The sequence below is a fragment of the Bos taurus genome, chromosome 16 (assembly GCF_002263795.3).
Source record: "Bos taurus isolate L1 Dominette 01449 registration number 42190680 breed Hereford chromosome 16, ARS-UCD2.0, whole genome shotgun sequence".
NCBI classification, from domain to species: Eukaryota; Metazoa; Chordata; class Mammalia; order Artiodactyla; family Bovidae; genus Bos; species Bos taurus.
In genome coordinates, this window is record NC_037343.1 from 60,632,689 (window position 1) to 60,658,423 (window position 25,735).

Consider the following 25,735-nt stretch of genomic DNA (forward strand, 5'->3'; position numbering starts at 1 on the left):
AGATCAGCCCTGGGATTTCTTTGGAAGGAATGATGCTAAAGCTGAAACTCCAGTACTTTGGGCCCCTCATGCGAAGAGTTGACTCATTGGAAAAGTCTCTGATGCTGGGAGGGATTGGGTGCAGGAGGAGAAGGGGACGACAGAGGATGAGATGGCTGGATGGCATCACTGACTCGATGGACGTGAGTCTGAGTGAACTCCGGGAGTTGGTGATGGACAGGGAGGCCTGGCGTGCTGCGATTCATGGGGTCGCAAAGAGTCGGACACGACTGAGCGACTGAACTGAAACTCGCCAGTCCCGCGCTATCAGGCAAAAGCTGCCTTTTCAGACGGGTCCCAAATTGGCTCGGTCCCATTTCTGCAGCACATTCGATCAATGGGGCAGAAATGGAAAGCAAGCTGCTGTCGTGAGAGTCAAGACCTGCTTGCGAGAAGCTAACCAAGTCAACTGGCCGAGGTTAGCCGGGAGCTCTAGCCCTGGGCACCTTGCGCGCCCGGGAAGGGGCGGGGCGGCCGTGGGCGGTGGGCGGAGCCTGGAGCGGGATTACCAATGAAATCCTCAGCCGGCGCTGGCCGTGCGCGTGACGCTGCGTAGCGGGCTCAGAGGCTGGAGGCGGGGGAGGGGTCGGGAGCTTTATCTTCGTCTGCGGTTGGGCTGGCTGTGTTGCCGGCCTGGGGCATCAGAAGAGCTAGCGGCGCGGAGCCGACCAGCCTGCCATCGGGTCTGGGACAGCTTCTCGGCTTTGCCTTCCGTGGTGAGGTTCCCCGGCCACCGGCCCATGCTTCCCTGTCCCCCTCCTCCCTTCCCGCCTGGGTCCGCCCACCTCTGCCTAAGAGGAAGGGGAGAGACGTGTCTGCTGCAACTCCGGCCCCGCGGGCCTGGCCTTGCCCCGGGGCTGCGGGGGAGGGAGAGGCTCCGTGGGTTCTGGTCATTTTGGGGGTTGGGGCGGGCGGGAAAGTTACCTGGGGGCGCAGGGGTGTCTGGCAACCTTTTAAATCTTAGAGGTTTGTTTGGTGTCCACCCTCAAATTCTGTGGCCTTTATCAAGCCAGTGGTAAAGAAAGTTACGAATTAGAAAACATTTTATTCCTGAAAAAGCGATACCACGAACTCAATCAGATTCAGCTTCAAATTGACTTGGGGGAAGAAAGTGTGGTAAATCTGGGTGCCAAAGAGTTTAATGTAGCTCATATTTTATTTTGCAGTATTAGGATGTAATTTTCTGACATTCTTAAATGTTAATAGGCATGCAGTTTAAGTGATATGTATATTCAGGAATTATTTGTAAGCGAGAAACAACGATACATTCTATATTCCACGTTTGTATATGGGTTAAGTGTATTGGTCACTTAATATTAAAGTGGATGCTTAGCTGTTTAAGCTACTATTTTTTCAGAGTCTGTTGAGTAGAATTCAACTTGAAGCATTTTCCCCCCCATTGTTTTAACTTGGACAGTATCGATGTATGGCTTATTAGGGAAGTTGTAGATTGTCTAGGCATGAGGACGGATTTTGCAAGGAATTTTAATGCGTAATTATTTTAAAATGCACGTGTGTCGCTGCATCACCTGCTGAGAGCTCGCCAGGATTTCACATTCTTAGGATAAAGATCAAAACACTACTGCCATGCTCATTTCCAGTTCAGTTTGAGCCGGTGTTCTCCTGGCTCTCTGGGCTCAAGCCATACCAGCTTTATTTTTGTTTTTAGAAAGTTTCTCTTTATTATCTCCTAGTCTTTAGGGGTTTACTCTACCTCTAATTCTCTAATTTCCTCCAGTATCAGCCCAAATATCTCGGGAAACTCACCCTGTCCTGGTTAAAACCTCCCAGCATTCTGTTTTCCTTTGCTTCAGTTCATTATCAGTTGTAATGAGCTGCATTAGTTACTTCAACGCTTGTTTCCTCTACTAGCATTTCATGAAGGCTGGATTGGTCCATCTTATTTAGATCTTAATTCTCAAGACTTAGCACCTTGCACAATGAAAAAGTTGGAGGACAGAGGAGAGGACTTTTGAATGAAAAATATTTTCTAGAGAAGGTTATCTGTTTCCTTGGAAAAGGAAAAGGTTTTTAACAAAGGCTCAAAGTTCAGAGCGGAGAAGGCAATGGCACCCCACTCGAGTACTTCTGCCTGGAAAATCACATGGATGGAGGAGCCTGGTGGGCTGCAGTCCACGGGGTCGCTGAGGGTTGGACGCTACTTAAGCGACTTCACTTTGACTTTTCACTTTCATGCATTGGAGAAGGAAATGGCAACCCACTCCAGTGTTCTTGCCTGGAGAATCCCAGGGACAGGGGAGCTTGGTGAGCTGCCGTCTATGGGGTCACACAGAGTCGGACACGACTGAAGCGACTCAGCAGCAGCAGCAGCAAGTTCAGAGTGAAGTCGCTCAGTCCTGTTGGACTCTTTGCGACCCCATGGACTATAGCCCACCAGGCTCCTCTGTCCATGGGATTTTCCAGGCAAGAATACCAGAGTGGGTTGCCATTTCCTTCTCGGGGATCGTCCTGATCTAGGGATGGAACTCGGGTCTCCAGCACTGCAGACAGACTTTACCATCTGAGCCACCAGGGAAGCCCCTTAACAAAGAGTAGTTAGAGAAATTTATTTTTGGAATTTACCACAGGGTAAGTGCTTATACTGATCCTATAATGAGAATTTGTGTTCTTTAGTTTTGCTGATTGACCTAATGACCTAGTTCTTTGATATGTAAATACAGAGTTGTACTGAGGCCAGCCTTTAGGAGGAAGGAAGAGCAAGTTTCTGTTTTGAATTGCTACATTGATCTGTAAAGTGTTTCTCTTTACCACTACTCAATCTGGGAGTGTTGTAGCAAAGTCTTTACCTAGAGTAGGTGTTCAGTGTTTTATAGATTTACAGGTTCTTTTGAAAGCTTAATTAATAAGAACACTGCAGACGGGCTAACCGAGAACACTTGAATACTTCTTTCTGGCACAGTACGTTTTAGCGGTTCAGTCCAATTTTTTCTGTTTTGCTTGTGTAAGACAAGTTAGATACTACCACACTGAACATACCAAAACCATTGAATTGATTGGATTCTTAAGGAATAATTGTTCAGTGTGTTATGTTTTTAAAATAGCTATTTAGTCAGCTTTATGTCACTTTGGGTGTAAATGTTTCTGTTGCCACTTACTGGCATGTGACTTTGAGTTGAGTAGTATTTCCGAATCATTTGCATCTTTTAAACAGAAATGTTAAGTGAGGTATGACCTGACGCTGCCACCCAGCCCTGTAAATGTTACTGGCATGGTAAACAGGAGTGCCTGGTTCCTTTCTTGCTGGACCTCTGGTGAGTCTAGTCTTATGATCATGATTTTTACTTCCTCAAAACTCATTTTGCAACCCAATTCAATATATTTTTGTCCTTCCTGAAACCAACTGCAAGTAAATCGTACCTATTAATGTCCCCAGATTGTGAAATAGCCTATGTCCCACCCTCTTTTTGTTTGTTTGTTTGTTTCTGCTCTCTTTTTAAGGTCTTATGTAAATTTTCCATGATATTGACCGTAGGTTACCTCTTGAATCCTCTAACTTGATTTGGAACATTCCTTGCTCCTGGTTTTCCTCTCATCTTTCCTGGGCCTTTGTTTTATACAGTTCTTTAATTGCCTTGTAGTATTGGGAAAATCATAAATCACTGTTAAAGTGGGATAATAGTGGGACTTCCCTGGTGGTCCAGTGGTTAGGACCTTTTCCCTGCCTGTGGCCCAGGTTCAACCCCTGGTTAGGGGGCTAAGATCCCGCAAGCTGTGTAGCTCGCCAAAAAAAAAAAAAAATCCTGCTGCATAGGTTGTTGTGAGGCTTAAATTAGCCAAAGTTATGGCAAATGTTAGCTTTATTATTTTCTAAGTAATCTCTTTTCTTGACTTATGGTTTCTCCTGAGACTTCCTGCCTGTGCTTGGCCTTAGCTGCTGCTTGTATACCAATGAATCGTACATCTGTTTTCAGTCCAGTTTTGTATGTTCATCTTCCTGTCAACCGTCATCACTTGACTGACTCATAGGCGTATCATATGAACTTAACTACTCATTTCTCTTCTCCTGTAGTTACTTAGCTTAATGGCACACTCGGAGGCTTAGTTCAGAAACTCTTTTGGGATCTGTATTTCCTGCCCTCTGGATGTAGTATCTTCTAGGTGGCTCAGTGTTAAAGAATCGGTCTGCCAATGCAGGAGATGCGAGATACGGGTTCTGTCCTTGGGTCTGGAAGATCCCCTGGAGAAGGGAATGGCAACCCACTCCAGTGTTCTTGCCTGGGAAATCCCATAGACCTAGGAGCCTGGTGGGCTACAGTCCATGGAGTCACAGAGTCAGATAGAACTTAGTGACTGAGCACGCAGGCACTCTGGATGTCGGCACTTGGGTGTCTCGTAGATGCCTCAGCTTAATGTTTGTAAATTAATCTGGTCTCTCTTATCTCTTCTTCATAAAATCATTTGTTCTTTTAAGAAACGCATGTCATTTGAGCCTTACTTTAGGCTTGTATCATTTTGTGAGAGCTCATTGTTCTTCCTGTGGTCCAGGAGGGCAAAATTTCCCCCTTCACCCTTCTTGAGTTCTTTTCCCCCCCGCTAGAATTTGCTTTTTTTATTTTGATAAAATAATACATAACAAATTAACCTTCTACAAAAACTTTATATTGGAGTATATAGTTGATTGAACCCCTCTTGAGTTCTTGATACAAGGTAGATTAACAGGAGAAAAAGAATCTTTGATTCATGGGCATGGATCTCTCATAGAAACAGGACCTAAGAAGTGAGTGAAGGTGGCGGCTCTTACATATTTTAGACCAACAATAAATTAAGAATTGACTGGACAAAGAAACTTAGGTTTGGGTGCTTAGTTAATAAGAATCTTAAGCAAAGTTTGGGCTTGGGTAGTAAATTAGCAAAGAAGTGCCGGGTGTTTTCCTTATATAGGCCTCTGGGCCCTGCATTCCCCATCTCTGGTGATAAGGATGTCTTTCTACTTCCGCATACAGGGAGGGCACCTTTTACATGGAGATTTTATTTCCTGCTTTTAGGAAAGCAGGACAGAGAGGAGGGTCAAAGTCTGTCTTGACAACGGCTCTTTCTTCAATACAGTCAGTGTGCCATTGAGGCATATTTGGGGGCAGCCTGCCCTGGGCCCCAGCACTGCCAAGCTCTCCTTTCTCTTAACACATCCTCCACCTTGCTGCCTTAATTCTTACTAAAAAACAAATACTACCTCAGACAGATATTAAGTCACTCTCTTGTTTAAAAGCCTCTATCAACTCCTTGTTTGTGTTAAGTTCCAGACTTCTTAGAATCCTCTGAGGGCCCTTGACTTTTTGTCCTTGCCCTTCCATTTCCCTTGTGTTCCAGTCTTTTCCTTTCCTTCCTTTTAGATCTAACCTAGATTTTACCTACTTCAGGAAACCTTTCCTAATTGCCCCTAAAGTCTATTGGGCATCAGACTTATATTCTGTTCATTATGTACGTACATCTGAGTTACTATTCTGTAATACTCCTGTAATTATGTTTTTATATCTTCCTCCCACTGATTTTTCATTCCTTGAGGGTTCAGACTGTTGGCAGTCATCGTTGTATCCCAGGGCCTGGTGTGTAGTAGACATCAATAAAATGTTTGAAATAATAGATCTATCACCAAGGTCTGTACTTGTTCGTGTTTTCATAGTGCTTTTCATCTGGCTCCGTTTTGAATGCCTGGCAAACTTCTGTTTCTTCTTTGAACTCTGGCTCTAATGTCACCTTTATGAGGACTTACCCAACTTCTCCAAGTGTTTGGTTATGCCTTCTCTTATGTGTGTGTGTGTGTGTGTGTGTGTGCGCGCGTGCGCATGCACACACAGAAGGGTGCTAGAACAGTTAATGGGGTAGACCTCTGTATTATTTACAGTAAATCTCACATCATTGTAGAAAGTGATGCTTAAAATACCTGAATTTTCAGATACTTGACACCTATATTTTGTGTCAAAAGTTTAAAAAATTGTTTTTCAGTATACATTAAGATTTTTTTCCTTGCCTTCTGTGTTTAAATGACCATAGCCTTTTAAAAAATGTGCCAGCGTCATTAAAGCATGAACTTCAGGGGCGTTCTGTCGGCCTAGTGGTTTGAATTCACTGCTGTGGCCAGGGAAGTAGGTCTGCTTTGATGCAGTGATGTGTTTGGGGACTCATAAGAAATGTAAGCCGTTTAACCTTCAGAGGAAAAACCTGTGCTTGCTTTCTCCTTTCTTCCTACTTTTATTTATTTATTTTTTTTTCTTCTTCCTACTTTTAAAGTTTTCTTTATTGTTGTCTCTAATTTTGTTTCTGGATGTCAACTACTTTTTTCTTTTTGAAAATGGGGACAGGATTACCTACCTCAGGGTTATTGTTAAGTTTAAAGGAGGTAATATACACAAAGGTCTTACCAGAAAGTAATGTTTGTTCTAATTATTTGAGTTATTTCATGAGAACAGTCTCTCAAGTTTGAGAGGTTTTCCAGTGAAGTAAAAATCATAGCATTTGTTAGCAGATTTTTTTCATAGCCTAAGTTTGTTTTTGGGTCCAGAATGGCAGATGTTGATGAAGAATCTTAAGCTCTAGAACAGATTATTTTTAGGTATATTCATACAACTTAAAAACCCCAAACTAGTTGCTATATTTATCTTTTAGTATTAAAAGGTACAGTTAGAAATGAACATGAGTTTCAGCTCTCATTCTAGCCTCTTGATGATTGTTTCATGAACATGTGAAAGGAAGTTGTTTTATTTTCTTACTGTGTGAAAATGCTTGATATCTATTAACTCATTCAACAAATACGTATTAAGTACCGACTGTTCAAGCAGAGTTCTAGATAGTTGGATAAAGTGATGAAAAGACAGAATTCTGCCTTTCATGGGGATTAGTCTTTTCATGGTGTAGACAGGCAATTAACACTATAATGTATTAGCCCATACATGCTCTGAAGAAAAATAAAGCAGGGGAAATAAGACTAAAGTGGGTGTGAGTGTTTATTTTAGTTGGGGGTAGGTAGGGAGTCCCTGGGGAGGGGACATTTGAGAACTTGAACAAAGTAAAGGAGGAATCTTTGAGGGTTCTGCGGGAGATGAGCCAGAGAGCGGCAACAGCAGAGACCTTTAAGTGGGAGTAAGGTTGGATTTTCAAAGAAACAGCAAAAGGCCAAAGTGACAGGAGGAGAGCAACTGAGAACTGTAGTAGAAGGTGGAGGGTAGGGAGATGAAGGCCAGGGAGGGGAATGGCAGATCATGGGTGGAGGAGTTACTCGACAGTGGTGAGGACTTGAAACAATTCGGTGCTTAAAGGATTTTGAGGTAGGGCAATGATCTGCTGAGATTTACCTTTTAAAAAGTTTACTCTGGGCCCTGTGTGACCAGAAGGGAGAAGATGAAGAGGGACCAGTTAGGCCACTACAGTGAGAAGGGTCGGTGGTTTAGGTTGTGCTGAAGGTGGTGGATGGGGTAAAAAGATGTTAGAACGGGATATATATTTTGAAGGCAGAGTAAAATGGCCCGCTGTTGGCTTGGTTAAGGGAAAGTAAAGAAGGATAATATGGGGTTTTTTGTTTTTAATCTGGGCAAAGACTGACTGCTAGTTCCAGTAACTGAATTAAGAAAGATGGAAGAATGGAGTTGGCCGGAACATCAGTAGTTCACTTTTGGTCCTGTTAAAGTTTGAGATGCCCATAAGACATCTGCCTACATAAAGGGGTCCGGTAGGCCTTTGGATAGGAGTCTGGAGCTCAGGGAAATCTGGGTCTGGTGAGGAGAGAAGGGTATCATAGTGAGTGAACTGGTGGTGATCAGAGGGTTAGCCACTGGAAATTAGAATTATGGACATGGTGCACTTGTTGGTATCAGTAAGTTCTAGGGGAGGATTTGACTGGGACATAAGAACAGCTTTTTGGAGAAAGAAGGAAGTCTAGGAACTTGGAGACCAGGAGCTTGGATCTAGGAACATGGATGTTGAAGTAAAAAAAAGTGTGGAAGAGTTACTGAAAGGGAGACAGGAGGAGTGAGTGATGTATTCATATTCTTAGTAAACGAGGGGAGTGATCAGGAAGACAGTACATACAAAGAGAAGTATCAGGTGTGATAATCTGACTGACCTATTTTAAGGAAGGGAAGGAGGAACAGTAACTTGGAAATAACAGGAAATGAGGAGGATAACTTTTGTTATTATTGTTAATAATAGAAGGGCAAGAAAAGACTGTGATCTCACATATAAGGGCAGTGATTCATGCCAGCACCTAGAAACCACTTAGAATTAATGACAGTTTGAATTTTTAACTTTGCAGTAGCTGAAGTAGTTTGCCTGTGTCTAGATTGGTAAGAGTGGATTCACAGTCCCATCTAAATGAATAGTCAAAAATTCATCTCTCTCCTTCATCTCACCTGGTTACAAGGCGTTCCCTTGCTTACACTCTTGCCCTCCTGTGGTCTGCTCTCCACACAGAGGCTGAAGGGATCCACCTTTGTAAGGAAGGAACAGTTGAACTGAGCGTTACTGTAATTTCCTTCCGTTTTCTGCCACAACAGTCGTGTACTGTTACTGACATGGATAGCAGGAGGGACTCAGTTCAGACATCTTGTCATAATCTTGGATTTGGTCAAAATTGAGATGAAGCATAGGTGATAGTTTTCCTTCCTAAATTCTGTGTGTATGACAGTAACAGAATTTATTAATGTTTTCTTGGAAGCCATATGATGCTTGAGCTGCATTTGAGAAAGTGTGTAATTATGGAACTCTGCCATCATCTAACACCTATTAAGAGCAAACATGTAGAATTTGAGGGACAATGCAACTTTATATTTGTGTCATGTAGCATACAGGGCATAGATATGTAGGGATTGCATTCACTTAGTTAATTTTTTAAACTAGGTTGTTAATACACAGCAGAGTGCCAACATTTTATTATCTTTGTGTGTGTGTGCAGTAGTAGTTAACTTTCTAGATGTAGGATTCAGGGGTTGGAGGATTTACGTGAAGATGCAGTGTAATAGAGCAGAGACATTGACTGCCTCTTGGTATTGTGATACCACATCTTGAGTTTTCCCTGCTGTCTTATGGTTCTCTTTTCCTGCTAAGGGAGGAAACTGAGGGCAAAGATACTAGTATAGACTACGACATAAAGGTCTTTATGAAGAGTTGCTGTTTTCTTCTTTGGCTCACTCCATTGATCTGTGGCAGTGTAATTGTGCAAACTCAGTACTTGTGCTTCAGCTTGTGAAGTTAGGCCTTACTCGCTAGGTTGATGGTTCCCAGTCTCATCACCAAGGACTCCTTGTAAGTTTTTGCTACAGTGTACTCAGGCTTAGATTTTTTTCCCCTTTTGATCAGTTTAACAGCATTTGTTTGTCAAACTTGGTTGTTGTTTTTTTTCTTTAACCTCTTTTACTGATTTCTCAGGGAGTTGATACAGTCTCAAGCCACAAGCAAAGTGACATAGCCTGTGTTGCTTGCTTTATGTGACAAATGTAAAATTGTCTATTTCAGTTTATATTTGAAATATCCAAAGTAGCTTCCCCAGACCCTTAGTCTATGGGGCCCCCATCCCCAATCAAGAACAGTTGTCAATCTTATTGTTGAGTAGAAGGTGTAAAGCTGTTAACCGTGAAGGTGGTGCTCATTGGTGTTCTTCCATTGTAGATTTTCCTCTTTATTCTCTTAAGTTTAGAGAACTGTATTGTATTACTCAGAATAATTGGTTGTGGTATTAACTGATACATCACTTTCTGTATTAATACTTCCCACTAGATTTGGGGAATTCAAAGAGAAAATCCCATTTAGTCCCGGTCTTTAAGAAGCTTATGCTGAGTGGAAGAGGCAGATAGTATTGCCCACTGAGTGTATTAGTGTGACAGGACACACAAGGTGCGTTTGGACCACAGGGGAAGGTGAGTGATCAAAGAAACCTTAGTGGAGGAGATGAGTCAGGGCCACCTGCTGATTAGAGTAGAGGCTGGGGAATCCAGTAGTTCTGGTTTTGAATCCCTTTTCTGCAGTTTTGAATCCCTTTATGATTTGGAGTAAACTAAATCACCTCCCTAAACTATATTTTGAGACAGGAAGGAGTATATAGGAAGACATGGTGACCAAAGACAATACTGTGGGAATAAAATAGTTGTATTTACTTTAAAGATTATATTGAAATTAAAATAATAATACATGTAAAACATGTAAGGACTCAAAAGTAAGAGTCCCTATTTTTAATTCCACACTGTTAACCCCTGTATAATTCCTTTTTGAAACATCTTGGTTCTTCTTGCATCTTTTCTTTCTCTCTTCTTTGTCCCTGATTTCTTTTCTATCTCTTGTTGTCTTACTAGATAGAGGGCATCCCTCAGAGTTTAATTGTCAGTTCTCTAATCTTTCGCGTTGAAGAATTAGATGTTCTTCTGGCTTCCTCTGTCAGTGTTACACAAATTATTTTAAATTTACCAGTAACCCTGACCTCTTCCCTAGGTTTCTCTTCTTAATTGGATCTATTGTTCTCCTAAAATTTCTACTTGATATGTCGGTCTCCAAATTGTATCCATGATCCCTTGGACTGTAGCCCACCTGGTCCCTCTGTCCCTGGGATTTCCCAGGCAAGAATACTGGAGCGGTCACCATTTCCTTCTCCAGGGGATCTTCCCGACCCAGGGATCATGTCTCCTCCTTGACACGTGGATTCTTTACCACTGAGCTCTACCTGGAACTATTCCATAATTCTGCTTCATTTGATTTCAACAACAACAACAACAAAAAAAAAAATAGAAGGGAAGTGATCTAGATTTGTCAGATTTTTACTTTGCCAAGCATTGGTATTTAAGAAAACAATCAAATTCACCATGTACTCCATTTTGTATGTAAAGGGCATTTTAACATAACTGTTTTAAAAGACCATAATCTTACGATTTTAAAATAATGTAGTGAATACTTTATTATGTTTTGCTTTAGACTGCCAAAAACTTCTGTATAGTTAAACACTGCTTTGGAGTAAGCATATTATAGTCTTGATATTGATCTGCCTAAAATTTGATTTTGATTATGTTTGTCAGTGCTTAAAATGGCCTGCTGCTAAGTCACGTCAGTCGTGTCCGACTCTGTGCGACCCCATAGACGGCGGCCAACCAGTCTCCCGTCCCTGGGATTCTCCAGGCAAGCATGCTGGAGTGGGTTGCCATTTCCTTCTCCAGTGCATGAAAGTGAAAAGAGAAAGTGAAGCCACTCAGTCCTGTCCAACTCTTCGTGACCCCATGGACTGCAGCCTACCAGGCTCTTCCATCCATGGGATTTCTCAGGCAAAAGTACTGGAGTGGGTTACCACTGCCTTAAAAAAGTCCTAATTTGTTAGGTCTTTACAGTTTGACCCCAGCTCTTTTTTCAAATCTTTTTCTATTATCGACTTAAGAAAAAAGAATCCAAACAGCAGGTGATGTTTGTAGTTTGGATCTGATCCAGGTTCTGATCTGACCCTGCCATTAGCTTTGTGGTCTTGGACAAGTTACTGTCATGAGAAGAAGCAAATAGTCCTGGAGCTGCTCTGGTGCAATCAACTAGGCTTTGGAGTTTCTGGGCGAGCCTGGCACTTGACAGCCAGGTCTTCAGGCTATTCTGTTGAACATAAATGGTTTCACTGAACGTGAGCTTTAGACAAGACCATTCTGTCAACATGATGGATCAAGATAAGAATAAGATCATGTAATCATCAATGCTTGCCCAAGTCACAAAGAATCTAGCATCTGTCTCCCCAGTCTACTGGGAATGATTGTTGCTGTTTTGCCAGTCGCAGCTTTAGCCACCCTCTACTCTGCCTCCTTATAGAGAAGATTTGTTGGTATACCCAATCATCAAACTGTCCTCACTTTCTGATAACCCTCAAGCCAGAGTGAACCCCTGCTTCTTTGGACTCTGCCCAAAATCACTTAGTCAGATCCCAAGCCCTAAATAAATCGCTTCAAATATTCTCTCCCTGGGATGCCCCACAGTTTCCCATGATACACATTCCTAATAAACTAGTCCAGCTGTTGGTATGTTCCTGGTGTATGTGTGGAAGGCATTGACCATAACTACCTGGAACCTTATTTTTTCTCATATGTGAACCAGGAGTAATAATAGGATTTTTTTTTTTTTTGACAGAATTTTGAAGATTAGACAGAAAACTTAAAGCACCTAGCAGAGTCCTGGTAATTAGTAAAACTCAACAGAAGCTTGTTTCTTGTCCTCTAACGAAGTAGTCTGATCAGTCATGGGCCCCTGAGCAGGGCTTACAAGGACCTTGCTTTCACCCTTTCTCACCCATGGAGTCCTCCGTTCTCATCCTTCAAGACACAGGTCACATACCTTCTTTCCTATGAAACCTTTGCACCTCTTAATGATCTCTTCTGTCTCTGCACTTCAGGTATGTATCATTCTTACCACCCACTTGACTATTTATCGTGTTCTTTCCTGTGGCATCTTTTAACTTACCCTTTACTTAATTCTTAATTTTTTATGTACTTATGCCTTGTTTGTTCAACCTTTTTTTTTTTTTTTTTTAAGAATGGGGGCTCTGTTTTGAAACCAGCCAATGATTTTTATCAAGACTGATTTCTTCATTATTTGTTACAGTATCTTGTACTCAGAAAATGTTTAAACGTGATTAAAAGTATAACAAAAGGAAGAAAATATATCATTCGTCACCTCCCCTTAAATATGGTGATATTATGAAATTTACCTATGCCATATCCTTAGTTTAAAGCTTTTTATATCTTCTTTCCTAGACAGCATGGTAGTGGGTGAAGAAAAGATGTCTGTACGAAAACGGCTATCGAAGTCCAGTAACCATGCTGAGGAAGAGGAAGAAGACCAGAGAGACTGTGCAGAGGAGTCCCAAGAGGCGCTTAGTAATGGTGAGGCTTTTACTTTTTCTGAGGTGAATTAATGAAATCGGGAGCAAGTTCAGTGTTCCTGAACAAGGATTACCATCTCTTTAGCTCTTAACTCCCCACTCCAGTACTCTTGCCTGGAGAATCCATGGACGGAGGAGCCTGGTAGGCTGCAGTCCATGGGGTCACTAAGAGTCGGACACGACTGAGCGACTTCACTTTCACTTTTCACTTTCATGCATTGGAGAAGGAAATGGCAACCCACTCCAGTGTTCTTGCCTGGAGAATCCCAGGGACGGGGGAGCCTGGTGGGCTGCCATTTATGGGGTCGCACAGAGTCAGACACGACTGAAGCGACTTAGCAGCAGCAGCAGCAGCAGCAGCTCTTAACTGGCTGTGGTGTGAGGCATGCGGGATCTTAGTTCCCCAACTAGGGATCAAACCTGCATCTCCTGCAGTGGAAGCTTGGAACCCTAACCACTGGACCACCAGGAAAGTCCCTCTTAAGCTCTTAAAAATGGATATGCTGGCAGGCACTGTAAAGTGCAGAGGAGAGAAAGAAATTAAGAGAATAGAAAGGAACACTTCGGTTTCGTTACCAGTCAGAGCCGCTTTTGATACTGCTTGTGATACTGGTATGTGAATCGCTGCACCTCTCATAATAGAGGTGAGCTTTACTGATGAAAGTGGAGTTTGCAGTGTATGGTTTAGTTTTATGTATTTGATAACAAAGAAACTAAAAAATAAGCCCTTTTAAAGTGATTCATTGAACATTTTGTGGGTATCTACTATGTTTTAGACATCATTCATTCATCTTATTCAGTTCTTCAACTGCCTGATTCCTATCAGTATTTACTGGTGTTCTGCTAAGTGGTGCAGCTCCAGCAGTGATCGGTACAGATGTGTTTGCCCTTGTGAAGCTCCAAGTTAAGTGCATGAGAACCCCTCTCTCCGCTTTAACATAATTAGATTATTAGAAATAAGTGCTACTAATTACTCTTTTAATAGCTGACATTAGCATAATGAGCATAATTAGCAGGGTACATAACCTAGGTAAAAATCTTGGGAGAGACAGATGAGGAAATTGTGTTAGTTCTCATGTCCAGGTTTGCTTAACATGAATGCAAAGAAGACTGACACAGTACTTGTTTGTTAAGGTCAAGGTTTATGCTTAAGACTGATAGACTGGTAAACACAACTTCACTTGTTGTCATCTATTGCATCAGGCTATTTATTTTTGCTGTGACATTTGTATAGGTTTGATTTCAGTGAGGATTTGAAATTTGAAGCTTGTTTGGTTAACAGATAGGTGTGGAACTTTTTGAGATAGGTTATCTTTGGCATCCTAAGACTTTTTTCATAAAGAAAAGCTTTTGCTTTTCCTGTTCAAATTTAATTGTAAATTAAATGCAGCCACTGGATCAAGAATATAAATGTTGTTGCTTAAGTTTGCATAATGAAGTTTATTGATTGTTGGACTCTTAATTAGCTATTTATGAAATACTTATATTTGCACATGAGCTAGTTTTAGAAATGTGAAAATTGTGCAAAATGGTGAGCCAACATTGGTTAGAAACCTTCCCCTTCCATGATTTAGGGACTGGGTGCTAAATCACATTATTTTTATTGAAACTTTCTGTTATCGGATGATTTTCTCTCTGTGTCTCTTTTTTTTTTTTTTTTTTAATATAAAGACAGAAAACTTAAAGCACCTAGCAGAGTCCTGGTAATTAGTAAAACTCAACAGAAGCTTGTTTCTTGCCCTGTAGTGAAGTAGTCTGATCAGTCATGGGCCCCTGAGCAGGGCTTACAAGGACCTTGCTTTCACTCTTTCACATGTATAAAATACTTTATACATGTATTTAAACATGCATAACTTCTACATGTTTTCAGCACTCCTTATTGTCTTAGTTCATTAAGTTTTAATCGGTTCAGATTTTAGTGCAGATAATGAAAATTGAATTATTTAGCCTGAAACAAGAAGTCTGAGCTTCTCCTTGTTTTAATGTAAGTAATGCTGATCTGAAAATAGTGTTTCTCCATTTACTTTAACAATGATTCACTTTGGGGGAGTAAGCAGGCTCCTCCGTCCGTGGGATTTTCCAGGCAAGAGTACTGGAGTGGGGTGCCATTGCCTTCTCCAGTTGGTTCCTGCAGGTACCCTTTATCAGGTTGAGAACATTGTCTATCTGTCTATTAATTTACAGATAATACCTATTTTTCACTGCCTTTTATTTTGCTACATTGTTCATTTGATAGCTGATTAATGAGTAAAGGTAATATGATGATAAATGGGGCTTCCAAGGTGGCTCATTGGTAAAGAATCTTCCTGCCAATGCAGGAAATGCAGGTTCAGTCCTTGGGTCTGGAAGATCCCCTGGAGGAGGAGATGGCAGCCCACTCCAGTATTCTTGACTGGAAAATTCTATGGACAGAGGAGCTTGGCAGGCTACAGTCCGTGGAGTCGCAAAGAGTTGGACATGACTCAGTGACTTGAGCATACATCATAATAACTACTAATAGTTTATCATATACCAGGCACTATTTTAAGTGTTTAACAAATATTAACTTGGTTAGTAGACTTCTAGTTATTTGATTTTAGGGTTCTTTGTGATACGTACATAAATGTTTGAACAGAGAGAACAACCTGCCTTATGTAAAAATTGAGAGTCTCTTGGCAAAAATAGATGAAAAAAAGTGAATATCATTGTTCTTGTGTAATTTGGCACCTTCATTCAGTTTATGCATCTAATCATAAAACTGACTGGTCTAGGTAGAGCTTTAATCAACTAAGTAGATTGAGAACACATTTTTTCCCCTTAGGGTAAAACCAAAACATGTTTGTTTTAGAAAGTACAGATAAACAGAAGTTCATGTGTCTATGATTTTTTCCTTGGCTGTATTCCTAGAAATGGTTTTTATTTATTTTGGCTGAACTGGCCCCATCAGGCAGCATGCAGGGTCCTAGTTCCCTGACCAGGGATTGAACCTATGCTCTCTGTAGTGAAAGCACCGAGTCTTAAGCACTGCACTGCCAGAGAAGCCTCTAGAAATTGTTTTTAGGTCAGTGGGAATAAATGCCTGTAAGATTTTGGGGCTGAGTATTGCCAAATCGCCCTCCGGAAATATTGCACTCCCAAGTAGCAATATGAGAGTGCTTATTTTATTTCTTCAGCCTTTCTTCAGTCATGGATGTTATGTAACCTTTTGAATAAACTCTATGGCATTTGAGAGATGACAGATTCCACTTTACTTGAAAAAAGGCTTTGTACAATGAGGCATAATTACCAGCAGCAATAAAGTTATTGAATATTAATTAGTACTTTTTATAGCTTTTAAGGTCAAAAGAGTGAGTTAACAGTCCTATGTTAAAAAAAGGAATTAAATAAATACAGTGACTAAATGGTATAGGAGACCACCTGCAGTGGGAGTAGGGGGGACAGTGCTTTAGAATGAAGGGGAGTGTCTCACAGAGGAGGTAGAATTTCACTTTGATCTTTGAGGAGGAGACTGGGAAGGGGCTTTTAAGAAAGCCAGGTAGAAAGGAATGGGTTTCAAAGGCATAGACTTAAGACTGTACAGTGTTATGTGTGTGGTGTTTTGTTCATTTTTGTAGAGGATTGTGGGGTGAGAAGGTAGTTCAGAGATGGATTTGTGCTGTTTTTATTTTTCTTTTACAGACAAGAGGACAAAATTGGAAAGGCAGAAGGAAATAAGCGGATAGGGTTTGGAGTCTAACTATATATGCAGTCATTGACTGACTGCTTACTGGGTTGGTTCCGTTAGTGAATAGGTTGTTCAATAAAGTTCTTGGTGAAAATGAAAAATATGTCTTATTTTTATTTAAAACTGAACAAACTTCTTGGCCAACCCAGTACCTATATGGATGACTTATAGCCGTCAGACATACTTAGATTTTTTTTTCCTTAGGCAAAACCAAGGAGAGCAGCTGTTAAAGCATTCTTTCACTAAGTTCAGAAAGGTATTCGTTTATCTTCTTGCTGATGGTGCTGGCAGCTCTTCTGTTGCAGATCCGAAGTAGATTTAGGAACTCCCTGCTATATAATACACTAGCTGGGAATTTTTTAATCTATGACAAACCTTCTAACATTTCTATTAAAAGTTATCTCTGTTGATTTTAAAATAAGATTATATGATATTGTAAAAGTTTAATGGTAATAGGACCAATTCCTCTCATTGCGTATATGGGCAACACATACAGTTGATGCAGGTGTGGTGACAAAAAATAAATCAAAGTTAGCTCTGGTTGAGTAGTGTAGTTCAGGGTTATTTCAGTTGTAGGATAGAAATCTGTTTATAGCTTAAAAATTATAGACCAGGTGAGATTGGTATGTCCATTTATTGCCTTTGCAGTTTACCAATATTATACCTTTAAGATATAGATGAACTTACTTTTGTCCTCATGATAGATTGGGACTATTTCCTCTTCAGTTGTCCTTGTTGAAGAAGTAAAAACAGTTTGATTTAATTAAGAAACAAATGGCTGAACTGTGCTTATTAATTTTAAAATTTTAAATAATGTATGTTATTTTTTAAAAAAATCAAATATTGTGGAAGGTTATAAAGTAATAATTCTTCCCTTAAGTAATTCTGTTTTGCTTTTCTGTTTTTTCCTACTTGTGGAATCATATTGGGGATCTTTTCTGCAATTTGCTTTTTCTAAACTTTTAAATTCAATATATGTAAGTGAAGTTGTCTTAAAAGTATCTGTGTAGCACTTCTGTTGCACAGTGAAAATTGCTCAGTCCAACTTTTTGCAGCCCCATGGACTGTGGCCTGCCAGGCTCCTCTGTCCATGGAATTCTCCAGGCAAGAGTACTGGAATGGGTTGCTATTCCTTTCACCAGGGCATCTTCCTGACCAGAGATCAAAGTGGGTCTCTTGCATTGCTGTTAGGGGCTTTACCATCTGAGCTACAAAAGAACCCTGTTGCATAAATGCTTAGTAATTTGACTTGTCCCTTTTGGGTGGACATCTGGGTTGCTTCCACGAATTTAGACTATAAAAAGTACTGCAGAGAACATCCTTGAAACCATGTCCTTGCTTACTTGTACTTGTAGGATACATTCTTTAAAGTGAAATCGCAGGATCAAAGAGTTTTTTCTTTTAAAATTTAGATATTACTGTCTTTCTTAAAAATGTTATACCAGTTTATCCTGCCATCTATATTGTTTCCCTGTACTCTTGTTAATATGTCTGCTAATCTTTTTTTAAGCTTGCTAATTTGAAGGGTGGAAAACAGTGTCATATAGCATGAATTTGTTCTTATGACTTATGAGGCAGAAAACTTTTTCCATATATATACTATATTTTTTCTTCAAAAGCCCTGTCCATTATTTTTTGCCCATTTTTGTTCCCTATCAGATGGCTGTTATTTTTCTTTTGTTTTTGTGAAGAGTTCTTTCTATGTTAAGGCAGTTCCTCCCTTTGACTATCATACACTATGAGTATTTTTAACTGTTTATCTTTTGACTTTGCTGATAGTGTGCATGTGTAGTTTTTATGTGATCACATAGCTCTTGTATTGCTTTTAGATGTCTTGTCATGCTTAGAAATCATCCAAAATTATGAAAAAGGAACATGGATGATTTTTTTTTTACCTTTATGGGTTTTTTAAGATTCAATGTTTGATCCATCTGGAATTTATTTTTAATAATAAGTCAGCTGGGATCTAATTTACAGTTTTTTGAAATGGCTACCCAATTGTTTCAACATTATTTATTAAATCTCCTTTTCTGTATAATACTTATCACCCTCATTTCTAGTTCAGATTCCATTTCTCTGCAGTAGTGTAGATGTGACTAGTAGAGAATTTTGAAAGGTTTTTTGAGGTCAGTGGAACAGTAGAGGATTTAGATGGATTATACTTTTTTTTTTTAATCTCCCCTTTTGCTTCTAAGATTGATAAATGATTGATTCTTTCAAGGACTACTCCTAAACGCATCCATCCTATGGACATAGAGATGGCTTTCCCATGATGGTTTTAGATTATATATATCTATGTGGAGAGCAAGGTAAAGTTGGGATGAAGGTTTCTGTGGTATAGTCAATGAGAATTTTTTAGAAAATAACCAGGATTTTAAAATGAGTTTGAAATTCTCTAGGAAGTAAAAACTTGCTAGTCAGTGCCTACGCATTAGCTAATTCTGTACTTTACCACAAAGATACAAAGAAACACTAGCTAAAAGAAGTGAAACTTGAAACATGGTTATTAGTCACTACCATGTAGTCCTTAGTCATCTTTAAGAATTTAGTCACTATAAGTAGCACTTGATTTTTTAAATTGTAACTAATGAATTTTTAAAAACTTTTACTTTGTTTTGAGCTATAGCCCATCAACAATGTTATGGTAGTTTCAGGTGAACAGGGAAGGGATTCAGCCGTGTGTGTGTGCGTGTGTGTGTGTGTGTGTGTATGTATGTATGTATGTATATATATATGTATCCATTCTCCCCCAAGCATTCCTCCCATCCATGCTGCCACATAACATTGAGCCGAGTTCCCAGTGCCATACAGTAGGTCCTTGTTGGTTATCCATTCTAAGTATAGCAGTGTGTACGTGTCCATTCCAAACTCCCAAACTGTCCCTTCCCCGGATTGAAATTTCCCCCCACAACCGAAAGTTTGTGAGCCTGTTTCTGTTTTGTAAGTAAGTTCATCTGTATCACATTTTAGATTCTACATCAAGTGATACCATAGGATATTTATCTTTCTGACTTAGTATGATAAGCTTTAGGTCCAGTCATGTTGCTGCAAATGGAATAATTTCATTCTTTTTTATGACTGATCAATATTTTTTTTTCCTGATCTCTATGGCTAGAGATCAGAAGATGGGTTTTACTTCAGGCTCATTTTTTTTTTAAATTTTATTTTATTTAACTTTACAATATTGTATTGGTTTTGCTATATATCAAAATGAATCTGTCACAGGTATACATGTGTTCCCCATCCTGAACCCTCCTCCCTCCCCCAGGCTCATTTATTTACTGGTCATGAGACTGTGGGCAAGATGGTTGGTGTCTTTGAATCTGATTTCTTTGTTTTGAAAATAGAAATGACACCAGCTGTCCTTTATTTATCTATTTTTGGCTGTGCTGGGTTTTTGTTGCTGCACGGGCTTTTCTCTAGTTGCGGTGAGCAGGGCCTACTCTCCAGTTGCCATGCGTGGGCCTCTGTATACAGTGGCTTCTCTGGTTGCAGCTTCTGGGCTCCAGAGCACAGGCTCAGCAGCCATGGCGCATGGGCTCAGGTGCGCCTCTGCACGTGGAATCTTCCCAGATCAGAGATCAAACCATGTCTCCTGCATTGGCAGATGGATTCTTTACCACTGAGCCACCAGGGAAGCCCCTAGCTATCTTTTTATTTCACTGGGTTGTTATAAAGAATAAATGTGATGAGGTATGATCAACATTTTATAAATATTGAAATTTTGCAGCAAGTTTTTATTTTTTTGGCCCTACCACGTGACATGCAGGATATCCATTCCCCAAGCAGGGGTTGAACCCAGGCCTTGTCAGTGAAAGTCCAGAATCCTAACCACTAGGCCTCCAGGGAACTTCTTGCAGCAAGTTTAACAAGGATGAGGATTTGGAAATTTGGAGACCATAGTGACTCCAGAAAAGAAGGAGTTACAAAAACAGGTTGGGGATGAATTACTAGTGAGAAAGTGAAGATAGAAAGTATAAATCATTTTTCTAGGACATTTATTGAAAAGAACAGCATGGGTCACAAAAGATGAGGTTCGTTGGAAAGAGCTGCCATTTGTTTCCAAAGGGCATTGTTTCCAAAATTTCAGTTATTTTTAATTTTGCCATTATCTCTGTACTCTATTTACTATTATAAAGATCACTGAAAAGTCCTCCTCCTAAGCAATAAATTCTGTAAAGTCATAGGCTTGTTTTAGTTACATATTTGTTTCTAAAATGATAAGTAAACATGTACTACTGGACAAAAATTCACAGATTTGATTTTGAGTACCACTGATGACATCCATATAATTTCAGCAAAATTTTAAAGACTGCATTGTCTCTGAGTGTAATGTGGGTGCTATAAACTACTCAATGTGTTGAATGATTTGAACAGTTTCTCAAAAGACTTAAAAAGGATCAAGGCAATAGTTTAAAGGGTTAGTCTTGAAAAAGAGATGGGCTACCCCTTTCTCTGACACAGGAGTAGTGGAGAAGAGGATTAAAGATAGTGAACATTAAAATACAAGATATTTTAGGAGTTGGCACCTAAAATGATCAATTGAAGGTAAGGTTGCCTGGTAAGCTTGGGACTTGAAAAAGGTGGAAAATGTTTGGATCTATGCTTGTGATGAATGTTACAGAAATTCATCAAGAGGCAAAGACAGATACTACATTTTTTATTGTAGGCCTGGTTAAGACTTGACAGCATCAGTTTATATAGTGGGCCTATTTTCTATATTATTTCTGCAAGGTGTGGCAATTCAGAATCAGAAAAAGCAGATAGGCAATATCTGGGATTGGGATATGGCTTGGCAGGTTCAGGAAATTGGTGGTGGTGATGAGGGAAGGATGGAAATAATGACAGAGGGTTAGTAACTCTTGGCTGGGTAAGAAAACTGGGAAAGCAAAAGAATAATTTCCATGAGAAGAAAATCTGTTTCCTTATGTTTCTTTTTAGAGCAATGAAATCTTTTCTAGAAACTGCCCAACAGACTTCTCATATCTCATTGGCCAGAACTAGGTTATAAATTAGGCTGTCTTCCTTTTGCCTCTTTATTCTTTTCTGCCCTACTTAGAGTCCATAGCGTCAGCCTCCCAGGGCACAATCAATCCAATGGCTCCCATGCCCTCTTGTTTCTGGGAGGGTTTGGTCATGGTTGGGTTGGACAGCCCTGATAGGAGATCCAAGGGCAGAGAGTAAGGAGTGTTTTTGTAATGTCAGTTTCCTTTGGGCTGGGTAACCATCACTTCTATTCAGTTCTTTCCAAAGTGTTCTCTTTGGCTTTCCTTGGCTTTTCAGGATAGTAGCAGTTTTTGGTTGTGTGTTACTAGCCCTAAAATCTACACCATCTTTTGTTGTTTTTCTTAAATTTGTTGACACATTTATAAAAAAGTTCCTTCTAAACTCTTCTCAGTAACTATAAGTGGGCCATCTCTAACTGAGTACTCGTGCCCATTCTTGAAGCAGTCTCTGGCAAGGGGAATGAGACACATACCCTTGTGAGGGAAGCACCAGCCTTGTTCACCATAGTCCCATGAGATTATAAAAAGAAACTGTGCGTGTATGTCAGCCAGACTTAGAGTAAATTTAGCCATCTAGAACAGAAGTTGTCATACACAACCACTTTCATTCATTTATGCCTGTAGCGCTTCTGGACCATGTGGCCCCCCAAACCTAAAGTTCTCTCTGGCCCATTACAGAAAAAAAATTGCTGATCCCTGATCGAGGACTATACTGTTCAGTATGGTGTGGTTGAACACTTGAACTGTTGCTAGTCTGAACTGATTTAATATTATAGTTGTAAAATACATACCACATTTCAAAGACTCACTTGCATCTGTTTTTCCTTTTTCACGTGGCTCCTAGGAAATTTTAAAATACATATGTGGTTCACATTTATGTATCTGTTGGACAGCTTTGATCTAGACAGTAACTGGTAACCTAGAAAGTAAGGAATTAAAAGCTGCCCTTTAGCACAAGCCTCTGTTAAGTACAGTAGGGCTTCCTAGGTGGTACTAGTGATAAAGAACGCACCTGCCAGTGCAGGAGACGTAAGTACAGTATTGTAAAGCTAAGAGAGCTTGGCACCTGGAGGCATTTGACTCACGGTCAAGTCCCAGAAGACCCAAGTCCTTACAAGTCTTCATGCTGTTTCCATTGCCTGAGATAATCTTTCCGAGTACCTGTTCACTGTGAATTTTCCTTATCATTTGAGACTCAAATATCAAATATTGACTTCCTCTGCAAAAGCTCACTCCACCCTCACGATTCCACAGCCCTTCTGTGTATTGTAATTATCTGTGTTTGCATATTTCTACTGAGAGCCTAAAGGAGGGGGCAGTTGAAATACATGCCTAATACCCTGAATATATTGGGTTCTCAGAGGATTTTTACATCATGAGTAAATATATAATTGAATGAACAAGTGAGTTACTAATTTAATAAGTTTGGTTATTTGTCTTTTCCTTCTGGGTAACACTGGCAATAAATTTGGCCTAGTCGTATAAGTATAGGATTTTACAGGAGTCAGATTTAGTGAAAAGTCGTGAAGAAGCAGCCCAGGTAGAAAAGCATAACTTTCTGGAGCTGTTTAGTATAGGCCCCATTGCTCTCATTTACATTTTAATATCAATAAAAGTATTATAATAGCACAGTACAGTAATCTTTTATTTAACATAAAGATTATGTATAGTACAGTCTTTTTCTCTTTTTAAAAGGTGCTAATTTTAGGCAGGTCTTCATTAAAACTGGTTCAGATTAGATTTTTGATACTTCAGGGAGTGCGTTTTTAAATATTCAGTTCAATGTCGTAGATTCTACAAGTGTGAGGTAGTATTAATGAAGATAAATGTCTCAAGCCTGACTTCTTAGAAATCAGTAGGTTAGGAAAAAAAAAATCGAGAGTAGTGTTCTTTAAGGATTTATCTTTAGGTCTACTAGTAGGTATTAACAGTTAATGATCAGTTAACAGTGATATTAATGATTTAGACAGATATTTCAGACACTGCAAGGCACTCAGACCTTGTTTATCACTACTTCCGAGTCAACATTTTAGAAATTTAGAAGCCTTGAGTTTACTCAGGTGGTTGGTTGTCTGTATATAGATCCTTAAATCATTGGATATTCGCTTTTATGGCATTATTCTTTTGATTTTTATGACAGTTAAGTTTTGGTGGATAGCAGGAAAGTAATTTTCTTCTGAATGTTATATGAGGTTAATTTTAAGGTGAAAGAAAATGAATTTTAAATGTATTTTTCTCTGACTTTATAGAACGTTACTATTACTTGGAGTGGGGCCTTCAGAGATTCTAGTCTAACTGGGAAAAAGTTTCCCAGCTTTCCAATCTCTTGACTCATCAAACCAGTTTGAAATGGTGGTGATGTTATTTATGGATAGACACATTCCTTTTGGAAGTGATGCACAGTAGTGAGAATTAATCTTTGGTGTCTTCTTCCCCATCTCCCTGTGGTCGTTAGTTGAAGGAAAGAAGCTTCTGTATTCATTTATTTGTGAATCCATGGTCTGATCATAGTAGAGAGCTAAATAAAAGTATTTTTTACAACTGATAGAAAAATCAAGTGGATATTTGTTTCACCTTCATATTTCTTGCCTAATAAGGTACCAGTTTGATAAGGAACCATATCATCAAAACTTATCATCTTTCCACTCCCAGTGCCATTGTTTTGACTTATGGCAGTATTATTTCTTGTCAGGATTTATTGCATTTCACTTCTGTGATCCTTTCTTTCTCTCCTGCCAGAGGGTGGACTTTTCTAATATCAGATCATTTATTCTTTTGCTTAAAATTCTTAATTTCCTCAAAGCTGTTGTGATACAGACCATTCATGGTATGACCTCCAGCCTCCTTCCCAGTCATAAATTCCACTGTTATCAACGATTAAAGGTATTACTTCACTGCCTTCTGGCTTCTTCTGTTGTTGGTATTGATGAGTCAATACCAGCATAATCGCAGTTCTCTTGAAGGTGATATTTTCTTTCTTGTTGCTTTCAAGGGCCTTTTGTAGTTTGCTTTAAAATAAACCTTTGTGTAAAAGATAAATTAAAAAAAACTCTGTATTATACAGTTTTACTATCATATATCTTTACCCAACTTGGGATTCTTTGATCTTCCTTTGAGGACTGGCATTTTTTAACACTTGTGGAAAGTTTTCAGCCATTACTGCTTCAAGTTTTTTCTCTCATTTTAGGGCTTTTATTAGATGTATTTTGGACCTTCACATTCTCCATGCCTTTTTTCCAAGGTGATTATTGTGAAAAGATATAAATAGAGGATTAAATAAGTTTTATTTCAGTCATAAAAATAGTAGACCAATAAAATTGACATAGAAGACTATGTAAGACATGCAGATATTAACAGTCTAACAAATGAAAACAGTGTGCGTAATGACTCCATTTTTATAATATGTATATTTATAATATTTAATATTACTATTTGATATTTACCAAAGTAAAAGAACAGATGATATTTACCAAAATATTAGTTACTCAAACACCATAGGGTAGTGGGTGATTTTGTTAGAGTTTTGTGGGGGCAGGGGGTTTGGATTTTTAAAATTTTTCTATAAATGAAAACAGGGAGTCTGTTCTCATTTCTCTTGTGTGTTTACCTAGGAGGTGGAATTTCTGGCTCATACGGTAATAACTCAGTATTTACTTTTTAAGGAAGTTCCAGACTTTTTCAAAAGCACTACCTTCTCAGCAGCAGTGTGAGAGGGTTTTAATTTCTCCGTATTGTGGTCAAAATTTTTCCTCCTCACTTAAACTGTTTTATTTGTACCAAGTAGTTCCACTCTTACAAACTTCATTTTTACAAGCATGTATTAACACTTCTCTAATTGCGTAACAGAACAGTTGTCACATCCAGTCCTTCTCAAAATTTCGTGCTGGTGCAGCTCTTTCTAGCTTTGCTGAGATAATTGACACATAACATTGTATAAGCTTGAGGTGTACAGTGACCAGCACTTACAGCCATCCTACTGGATGTAAAAAAGCAATATTTGTGGTTTTGATTTGCATTTTCTTGATGGCAGTGATATTGAACGTCTTTTCAAATGGTATCAACCATTTGTGTATCGTTTTTGGAGACATGTCTATTCAGACACTTAAATTGGACTGTTTGTCTTTTCCGTTGAGTTGTAAGAGT

The 25,735-nt window shown here is 39.5% G+C and overlaps 1 protein-coding gene across 6 annotated transcripts in view; it reads left to right on the plus strand.

Annotated features, from left to right (window-relative positions):
- Window positions 1-627: 627 nt before the first annotated feature.
- SOAT1 (sterol O-acyltransferase 1) overlaps window positions 628-25,735 on the plus strand; it is a 61,584-nt gene continuing 36,476 nt past the window's right edge. For 2 of the 6 annotated variants that reach the window (XM_005217031.5, XM_059875261.1), the window contains exons 1-3: window positions 628-755; window positions 3,212-3,311; window positions 12,756-12,884. In XM_005217031.5, the coding sequence (XP_005217088.1) occupies window positions 3,269-3,311; window positions 12,756-12,884 (172 nt within the window). In that variant the 5' untranslated portion in view covers window positions 628-755; window positions 3,212-3,268. 6 annotated transcript variants of the gene reach the window in all.